Source organism: Nicotiana tabacum, chromosome 17 (genome assembly GCF_000715075.1).
Source record: "Nicotiana tabacum cultivar K326 chromosome 17, ASM71507v2, whole genome shotgun sequence".
Classification (NCBI taxonomy): Eukaryota; Viridiplantae; Streptophyta; class Magnoliopsida; order Solanales; family Solanaceae; genus Nicotiana; species Nicotiana tabacum.
This window is the reverse complement of record NC_134096.1, coordinates 107,080,318-107,090,587: the sequence shown is the minus strand read 5'-3', so window position 1 is coordinate 107,090,587 and position 10,270 is coordinate 107,080,318. Positions and strand designations below refer to the sequence as shown.

The 10,270-nt window shown below is 36.1% G+C and overlaps 1 protein-coding gene across 1 annotated transcript; it reads right to left on the bottom strand.

The window, feature by feature from the left end:
• Nucleotides 1-9,691: 9,691 nt before the first annotated feature.
• LOC142172030 (protein NDR1-like) lies at nucleotides 9,692-10,270 on the bottom strand. Its single transcript, XM_075235782.1, has one exon. The coding sequence runs from the start codon at nucleotides 10,268-10,270 to the stop codon at nucleotides 9,692-9,694; it is 579 nt and encodes a 192-aa protein (XP_075091883.1).

Genomic DNA, 10,270 nt, shown 5'->3' with positions numbered 1-10,270 from the left:
TATGCCCTTCCTTCATTTTGGCATGATCTCGTAACTACATGTGTTTGATAACGAGACATAAAGAGAAGTTCATACTCCCGAATTTATATACATTATCCTAGTCTCATAAGTTACAGTATTCTCCCTTATCGGGACTTTATATTCAATTGAGTATTGTCTTCTTCCAGTCAAGAGAGCAGAGGGTCTATATATATACAATATTATAGCATTTTTACCGCCATCGAGCTATAATTGGTGGGCAAGCATTACAATATTTTCACCGCCATCGAGCTATAATCAATGGGCAGACCCATATTGGGCAACCTCTGATTAGATAGTAAGTTATATACCGAGCCTTGGGCAACCTCTGATTAGATAGTAAGTTATATACCGAGCCTACTGTGGCTGAGCGCCTATGAGAAAGCTCAGGATGGCCGAGATACAGAGCCTAGTATGGACGAGCGCGTATGAGCGAGCCTACTACGGCCGAGCAGTTACATGTACCGAGCCTTATAGGGCCAAACATTTATTTTACTTACTATATTGAAGGAGTTGAGTCAGTATCAACGGGTAAGTATATCGCCAGATCATCTTTGACTTCTAATTACTTTCAGCTATTATATTATCAGTTCACTTTCAGCTTTTAGTTATGTTATTGCCTTACATACTCGGTACATTATTTAGTATTGATGTCCCTTTTCTGGGGACGTTGCATTTCATGCATGCAGGTTCAGATAGACAGACGGATAGACCTCCTCAGTAGGTGTTTTCCGAGTTCAGCCTGATCGGTAAGCTCCACATCCTTCAGAGTTTTCGGGTCTAGGGTTTCGTGTACATCTTCTTTATGTATATATGTTATGGGTAGGTCGGGTCCCTCAGTAGAGGCTTGTAGACATATCTTGTCAGTTAGTGCAGTATATTGGGCTTGTAGGCCCGGTATGTATATTTTGTTAGTTTCTCAGCTGTAGTAGTTATGACGGCCTTGGCGGTCCAGCTTTATATTGATGTTTAGTCAGCGCCAGTTTCCGTTCAGTTTTATATTTTGCTTCGCAAATTGTCTTGCAATGTGACCCCATGGCCAAATTATGACATTATATGTTCAGAGTTCCTTAGTCACAAGTTGGTACGCTAGGTTAGGTGAGGCACCAGGTGCCGGTCTCGCCCCCCAGGTTCGGGGCGTGATAGATGGGCCGCTTCTGCGTCCAAATCCACGCAGGTGCGAACGCACCAGACCTGAAGCCACCAGCAGTTCCCCTATGTCCAAACCCGAGTCCGATTCCAATTCGTTTTACATCCAAGGCCCAGGGACCCATCCAAATACACTCACACATTCACCAACATAATATGGACCCGCTCGCGTGATCGAAAAACCAAAATAACATCTAGAATTACGAATTGGATCCCAAAACACATGAATTCGACATGCAACTAAAAAACTTCTAAAAATGCTTACGCGCGTCTGATTCCTATCAAATCAACTCGGAATGACGCCAAATTTTACGTGCAAGTTATAAATCACCATACAAAACTATTTCCAGAATCGGAATCCCAAATGGACCTCAATAACACCAAAGTCTACTCCAAATAAAAATTAAAGAACTTGAAAAACCTTCAATGCACCAACTTCCAATATTAAGTGTCGAACGCTCTCATGTTATCTGAAACCCGATCCGAACACACACCCAAGTCCAAAATCATCATATGAACCTATTGGAACCGTCAAATCCCGGCTCCAAGGACATTTACTCAAAACGTTGACTCAAGTCAAACTTAACTAATATAGGCTACTATTAAGGAACTAAGTGTTCTAATTTCAACCCGAACCCTTCCAAACCTAAACCAACTATCCCCACAGGTCATAAAACAGTAAAACACATACGGGGAGTCTTAATTAGGCGAAAGGGGATCTAGAAAGCAAAATAACTGATCGGGTCGTTACACGGCCAAATAAAAACAATAAAAAAATTATCGTAACTATGTTAAAAAGATCATGCTTATTTCAAATTAAGGGATGATAAATATTTTATTTGGAGGAGTCATATCTATACTTGAAACTTGATTTATTGTTTTGGGATCATGAGATTAAATCATGTTTATATTTATATATTATTCCAAAATTGATGACCTTTTGTGAATTTGGTATCTCTTGAGAGAGAAACGCAATCTATTACTCATTTTGTCCCAATTTATATGATGCACATTTTATAGATAGAAATAATATTATTTTAAATTTTTATTTTACCCTTAATTAAATAATTTATAACCGCACAAATATTTATGGCTTGTTAAATCACAAGTTTCAATAAAAATTCTTTCTTTTTAAACTCTATGCTCAGTTAAAATGTATCAAGTGTAGTATGAAGGAAAGAGTAGTATTTAGCATTATGCTTGAATTTAATTTTTATGTATAGGATTCATATTATAGGTTAAAGATGAGCAATGGCATCCGTCTTGCCAATGCTACAAGACAGTAAATATTAATAATTCATTGTTCTTGTCAAGATTGATAAGAAAAGCGAAAACACGAAGGAATTAATTATTTAAGAGATATAAACTTGAAGATATTGATGCAACATAGTTGAGAAACTAGATAAATCAGCAATAGTATTAGTGAAGAGGACGAAAAATCATCATACGACGATCCACACTTATCATTACATAAACGTATACTTTATTATTTCATGCATATTATAAAGTTTTAATTATAATAATATGACATTATTTTATAAACTTATATACTACATGACTTGGCATAGACGTGCAGATTAAACAGAATGATAAGCAAAGGAGATTCTTCTTGATTTTCAATCTTCAAACAATCTTCGATGGCAGGAAAGATCAAGTTACAAAGCTATTCAAAAACGATTCTAATACAAGATGATTTCCCCTCTCTCGAAGTGTTAGGACGACAATTATAGTAGTATAGGGAGTGTTGCCGCTCCGAGTTTTGGGCCAGCGCGCCAGGGGGTTAGGTAGTAGAGAGCGAGATCCTCAATAGTCGCAACTGTTTCAGCGTAACGTCCGATGTCCACGATGTACGGGCGCAGTTGACTGGGTCTCACAGTATGCACGTCCACCTTTTGAATGCTTAACCTTTCGATGACCACTATCTCTGGAGCAAGAGGGCTTGCCGAACCCAATAGTGGGTACTGTCATCCATCTTGATTTCTAAGCCTCTCTCACCAGGCGAGATTTTTCGTGCACGCCACGTGGAAAAGAGTAAATTTTATCAATATACTCGTGGTGCCTAAAAAAATTACAAAGTAAAACTTGACTTGCCACAAATCCTTTAGGATCACCGGAATTTTAGTACAAATTATGTTGTAACTTTATAATAAATTGTTCATAAATCTTGACAGATCACTAGAATTTTTTTGATGGATGTGTAAGTCCTAACAGATCACTAGGAGTCATAGCATATCATAAGTCCTGCAATGAAAGAAGTTCTCTGCAATTTCGTTATTCATTTACAAATACCATTCAAGCGTACTTCCCTCTCCAAATCAATGCTTGTAAATAAAGAAACAAAACTCTCTTTATCAAAAAACAAAGTTAGAGTAATCGATATGATACGAGGGTTAGAACATTTATTTTTTGTGTGAATTATTATATTAATTCCTTAAAATTTATTAATAGGATCACATGTTTATAGTTTATGTTGAAATAACTATATTTTGTTATATAAATAGGAAAGAGAGTAGATTTTACTTATTCTGCTGCTATTAAAAATATTCTCCTCGTGGGAGTTGGTCATGTTGGGAAAAAATAATAATCCCGCCCAGAAATAATATACACGACAAATAATAATAACACAAGAGAGTAACAACGATAGCAACTCTTTTAACGAGGTAAATACAATACCCGAGCGTACCAATATTATCACTATAATATTACAACTTAGTGTCAAGAGACTATTATAATTTTGAAAGAAATAACAATTTATATTTAAAATACCTCACTACAGTATTACTGACACTTACTATTTATCTCACAGACTACAATATGTGGATTATTCTCTCTAACTTCTATTGCTTCTCTTTGTTTTGGTGTACTTAACGAACGAAGCTCCTATTTATAGGAGAACCTGCCAAACATTGAACCAATCATATTGCATGGTTCTGCAACTTGCAATTTACAGCTTGCAAATTGCAAGTCTTGTTATAATTTAAAACTTGTTGTACCGTCCAAAACCAACTACACAAATTGGTTTTGCAATTATGTTCCAGCCGCCCATTGCAACTTGTTACCATTTTCTTTTATTTCTTTTTATTTAAGTGAGTTCCACAAATTTCATTGCTTTTGCTTTTGCTTTTGCTTTTCTAAATCATTTTCTCTTTCTTTTCTTTATTCCTTTTTTATTTAAATAAGTCCCACAAATTTCCCCCTTAATTTTTATTTTTCTTCTTCATTCCAAGATTTGATCTCAATCTCTAGAAATCTTAAAATTTGAGAGGCTTTGTAAAGATATTTGCAACTTGATCATGAGACTTTACATGTTTGAGCTCGATTTTCTTCTTGGCAATGTATTCTCTGATGAAGTGATATCTTGTATCTATATGCTTGCTCCGATTATGATATACCGGATTCTTGGCAAGTGACTGTACAGCTTTGTTGTCAATACAAATCTATGTAGCTTCAATTAGTGAAAAATTGAGCTCCTTTAATAATCTTTTCAGCCAAATAGCATCACAGGTACATGATGTTGCTGCTACATATTCGGCTTCACAGGTCGAGAGAGTAACAATGGACTGTTCTTTGAACTCCAGGAAATAACAAAATTACCCAAGAAAAATACAAAAACAGTTGTGTTTTTTCTATCATCAATATCTCCCGCATAATCACTATCATAATATCCCATAAAGTTGAAATCATTAGAAGAAGAATAAAATAACCCATAGTCGATCATACCTTTTAGGTAATGAAGAATTCTTCTAGTGACTTTTAAATGAGTGGAGGTAGGAGCTTCCATGAATCGACTTACTACTCCAACTGCAAAGAGTATATCTGGCCTGGTAGAAGTCAAGTACCTCAAACTTCCTACAAGACTTTTAAAGAATGTGGGATCCACTTTTTCTCCTTCATTAAATTTGGACAATTTTATCCCACTCTCCATGGGTGTGTTCACAGGGTTGCAATCGAGCATGTTAACCTTCTTCAATATCTCTTTTGTATAGCTTTCTTGAGAGATTAAAATTCCATCCTCCATCTGCTTCATTTCTAGGCCCAAATAGTATGACATGAGCCCTACGTCTCTCATCTCGAACTCACGGGACATATTTTTTTAAAAGTTTCAAATAAACTTGGGTTATTACCCATGAAAATAAGATCATCAACATAAATACAAATAAGCAAGATATCTCCATTAGTATGAACTTTAAGGTAAAGAGCATATTCATGGACACAACGAGTAAACCCATTGTCTTGAAAATACTTGTCGATGCAACTATTCCATGCTCGTGGGGCTTGCTTTAATCCATATAAAGCTTTATTCAATCGCAACACTTTATCTTCATAATTTTTTACCACATAGGCCAATGGTTTTCAACATAGACTTCTTTTCAAGATAGACATTCAAGATGGCTGACTTGATATCTAGTTGATGGATCTCCCACTTCATTTGCGCCGCCAAAGAGATCAGCAAACGAATCGTCTCCATACAGGCAACAGGTGCATAGACTTCTTCATAGTCAATGCCTTGCCTTTGCTTGTAGCCTTTATCCACAAGTCGTGCCTTGTATCTCTCCACATCTCCATCAACATTCTTCTTTGTCTTGTATACCCATTTTATTCCAATTGCGTGATGACCCTTGGGAGGAGTTGTTAACTCCTAAGTGTTGTTCTTCTCTATTGACTCGATCTCCTCCTCCATGGCTTGTCTCCACCTTTTATATGTAACAACTTCATCAAAGTTCATTGGTTTATTATCAACAAAGAGACAATATAAAAAATCAAAATTAGTAACTTCTTCCGTGCCATCATAGAGCTCTTGAATACTCCTCGTCCGTTGCAGTTGTTCATTTGAACTTTGTTGAGAAGAAGGAGATGCGACATTGGTTGGAGAAGGAGGTGGAGTTGCATCTTGCACATGTTCTATGGTCGCTGGTTCTTCTTCATCACCAAAGTATGGAAGAAAATCATATGAAGTTTCTTCATGAGCTTCCCAATTCCATGCCAATTCTTCATCAAATTCAACATCATGACTCACCACCACCTTGCCGCTGCTTGGGTTGTATAACTTGTATCCTTTTGAACTCGTATCATAGCCAACAAACACATGCTTGACACTTCGATCGTCAAGCTTCACTCTCCCTTGCTGTGGCACATGAGCATATGCTATGCTCCCAAATATTCTCAAGTGCTTGACACTTGGCTTTCTTCCACTCCTTGCTTCTTGAGGGGTTTGATCTCTAACATTCCTTGTTGGAGACCTGTTGTTCAAATAAATTGCACAAGAAATAGCTTCGGCCCAAAATTCCTTAGGCATACTTTTAGCTTTCAACATACATCTAGCCATATTAAGAATTATTCGATTCTTTCTCTCTGCAACTCCATTTTGTTGAGGTGAATAGGGCACCGTTAGAGGGCGACGAATTCCATGAGATTGACAAAAGTCATTAAATTCTCTTGAAATGAATTCGCCTCCTCTATCGGACCTTAAAGATTTTATTTCATAGCCACTTTTTTTTCCACACGTACTTTGAAATTTGTAAAAGCAGCAAAAGCTTCAGATTTTTTGTTCAAGAAATAAACCCAAGTCTTTTTACTAAAGTCATCAATGAAGAGGTGAAAGTATTTACTTTTACCAAATGAAGGTAGCTTGATTGGCCCACACACATTAGTGTGAACAAGCTGGAGAGGATTGGTTGATCTTGACATGGCCTCCTTTGGAAAACTCCTCCTTGCATGTTTTTCAAGAAGACAAGCTTCACAAAATTGATTCGGATGGTTGATTGATGGCATTCCATGCACCATGTTCTTTTCTCCCATTGATTTGAGCGCTTCAAAATTCAAGTTCCCAAATCATATGTGCCAACACCATGATTCATCTTGAACATTAGCCTTCAAACACTTTGCATCAATTGTTTTAAGATTCAGAAAAAATAATCTATTCTTTGCCATATGCACTTTAGCAATTAGAATTCCACTTGAATCTCTAAGCCAAAATGCATATTTTTCATGTGGATCTTATATTCTTTTTAAAGAAGTTGGCCAAAACTCAAAATATTACTTTTTAATTTTGCACATAATAAACATCTTGAATTAGCTTGTGACTACCATCTTTACAGGAGATCAGAATCGTACGTATCCCTTCGATTTGAATCTTTGAGGTATCTCCAAAGGACACATTACCTCTCACCGTTTTATTGATCTCCACAAACTTCTCTTTGCATCCACACATATGAATGCTTGCTCTATTTTTCAAATACCACGAGCTACAATTATCCCTGTCTTCTTCCTTGAGTGCCAGCAACAACGTTGACTAATCCTCTTCTTTCTTGTCGTCAACAAGGTTAGCTTTTTTTCAACATTGCTACGATATTTCCAAGAGTAATGGCCAAATTTGTGACAATTATAACACTCAATTTTTGATTTGTCATACCTTTGTCCATTATTTTCTTGGTGGTAGTCGCGTCCTCTTCCTCCTCTATGTCCACGACCACGACCTCTAAATATTTGGTAGATTTTAACTTCATTATTGAAGTTGTTACCGTTACTTATTCCTCTTCCATGACCGCCACGGCCTCGTACTCGTCCGTTTCCTCGATAGCTTTTTTCACCTCCATACTCTTTAAAGGATGCCTGAATTTTAAGAAGTTGTTCCAATGACACTTCTTGTCTCCTTTTGATCTTTTTTCGTAGGCCTGTAAAGAACCCTCCAATTGCTCCACCATCATAGAGTCTAAATCTTTAGACTCCTCAATAGCACACACCACAAAATCAAATTTAGGTGTTAAAGTGTGAAGAACTTTTTTTTTACCACACGGACATCTTCTATGTCCTCCCCGTGTCTTTATAGTTGATTTACAACAGCCTTTACTTTTGAACAATAATCCGAAATGCATTCGGATTCTTTCATTTTTAAAACTTGAAAATCAGCCCTTAGAGTTTGAAGCTTTACCTTCCTCACCTTGTCAACTCCTTCAAGAGAATTTTGTAAAATCTCCCAAGCTTCCTTTGAGGTAGTAGCATCTGACACCTTCTCAAACATGGCATCATCCAAATATTGGTGGATAAACGTGAGGGCTTGTTGATCCTTCTTCCTTGTCTTTGCCAAGACATCTTTTTCATTTTGAGGCAGAGCTTCCTCATTATCGGGTTTTGCATACCCTCTATCTACGATTTTCCACACATCCTGGGAGCCAAGAATGGCTTTCATACGTAGACACCATTTTTCATAATTATCTTTCGTGAGACGGGGTACTAAAAAAATAACATACCATTATTTGCCATGGCTCTGGTACCACGTTGTTGAGAAAAAATAATAATCACGCCCAGAAATAATATCAACGGCAAATAATAATAACACAAGAGAGTAACAACGACACTAACTCTTTTAACGAGGTAAATACGATACTCGAGCGGATCAATATTACCACTATAATATTACAACTTAGTAGTGTCAAAAGACTACTACAATTTTGAAAGAAATAACACTCTTTATTTAAAATACCTCACTACAATATTACTAACACTCATTATTTATCTCACAGACTATAATCTTTGGATTAATATCTCTAACTTCTATTGCTTTCCTTTGTTTTGGTGTACTTAAATTGAACGAACGAAGCTCCCATTTGTAGGAGAACCGGCCAAACATTGAACCAATCATATTGCATGGTTATGCAACTTGCATTTTACAGCTTGCAAATTGCAAGTCTTATGCACTGTGCAAGACTAACTACACAAATTGGTTTTGCAATTATGTTTCAGCCACCCATTGCAACTTGTTATCATTTCCTTTTTATTTCTCTTTATTTAAGTGGGTTCCATAAATTTCATTCCTTTTGTGCTTTTGCTTTTCTAAATCATTTTCTCTTTCTTTTCTTTATTCTTTTTTTATTTAAATAGAATGACCTTAAGAGAATTTTGGTAAGCTAATTTTACCACTTGACCTAGTAAGAAGTAGTTTCGACATATCGTGACAGAACACACCTTAAGCTAGCGTTTGGCCATAGATTCCCAAATTTATTCTGAAAAATCTGATTTGGGTGAAGTTTAGTTTGAAGATGAAAATGTGTTTGGACATCTATTTTGGGTGAAGTTTGGTTTGGAAAAACCTGAAATATGACTTATACCCATAAGTTCTAAAAATTATCACAAATACCCAACGGTACCATTATCAATAACATTCATTATATTATCGCAAACCATAGTCTTGAACATAAATAAATTTGATACAAAATTATCATTTTTATAATGAACTACATGATACACTATCAGATGACCGAGAAGACGAAACAACATCATTACAAAATAATAAATGGTGGGTTCTTTTATAAAATACAAAAGTTTCGGACAATTTTTAAAAAATATAATAGTGATATTTTGGCCCAAAACCAGCTATTGAGCTGGTTTTGGAATTTGGGATTTGGGACTTGAGATTTGGCCAAAATGTAGGCAAAATCTATGGCCAAACATGTGTTTACCAAATAAAACCCAAGTTTATTTTGGCAAAATCTATGGCCAAACGGGTCCTAAGTTTCAGTTTATGTCAAAAGTGCAAAGTTTTGGGGGTACAATTTAACAAGCTTTCACCAGATATAGTTCCATTAGAACTCATCGTCATATTACTCATATATGCTACATAATTTATCTGTCGTAGCTTCGTCCTCCATTTGAATATCTTAAGCTTAACTTTTGTTTCGAAACGAACTACGAAATCTATACTTCCATTGCCAATTCCTTGCCAAAATAGCTCATCAACATTATACATTTGCACTTCCTTTCTTGCAATGTTTTTGTGGCCTTGGTAAATCCCTTGTGTAGAACTTCTGCCTACAACCAAACCATTGTAATTCAAAGTGAAGTTGATATCATTATAGTAAATGCTCATACCTTTGTTGGGATTGAAAATTTCAAGGTTTAAAATTACAGAATTGTTGTCGCCAAGGAGAGAAGAATTCTTAACGTTCAAGTCAAGGAAGGAGAAATCAACAAGAGTAAAAATTGGATTTCTTGGAATCAAACAAAGCCACATGACTAATGAGATCAAACTTAAGACAGCTGCAACTTGGAAGAACCAACAGTAGAGATCAAAATCATAAGGTTTGGATATCCTTCGATGATTCAT

What these genes read in the sequence shown, in the direction of transcription:
- LOC142172030 (XM_075235782.1), bottom strand. Translation starts at nt 10,270, where the DNA reads ATGAATCATCGAAGGATATCCAAACCTTATGATTTTGATCTCTACTGT.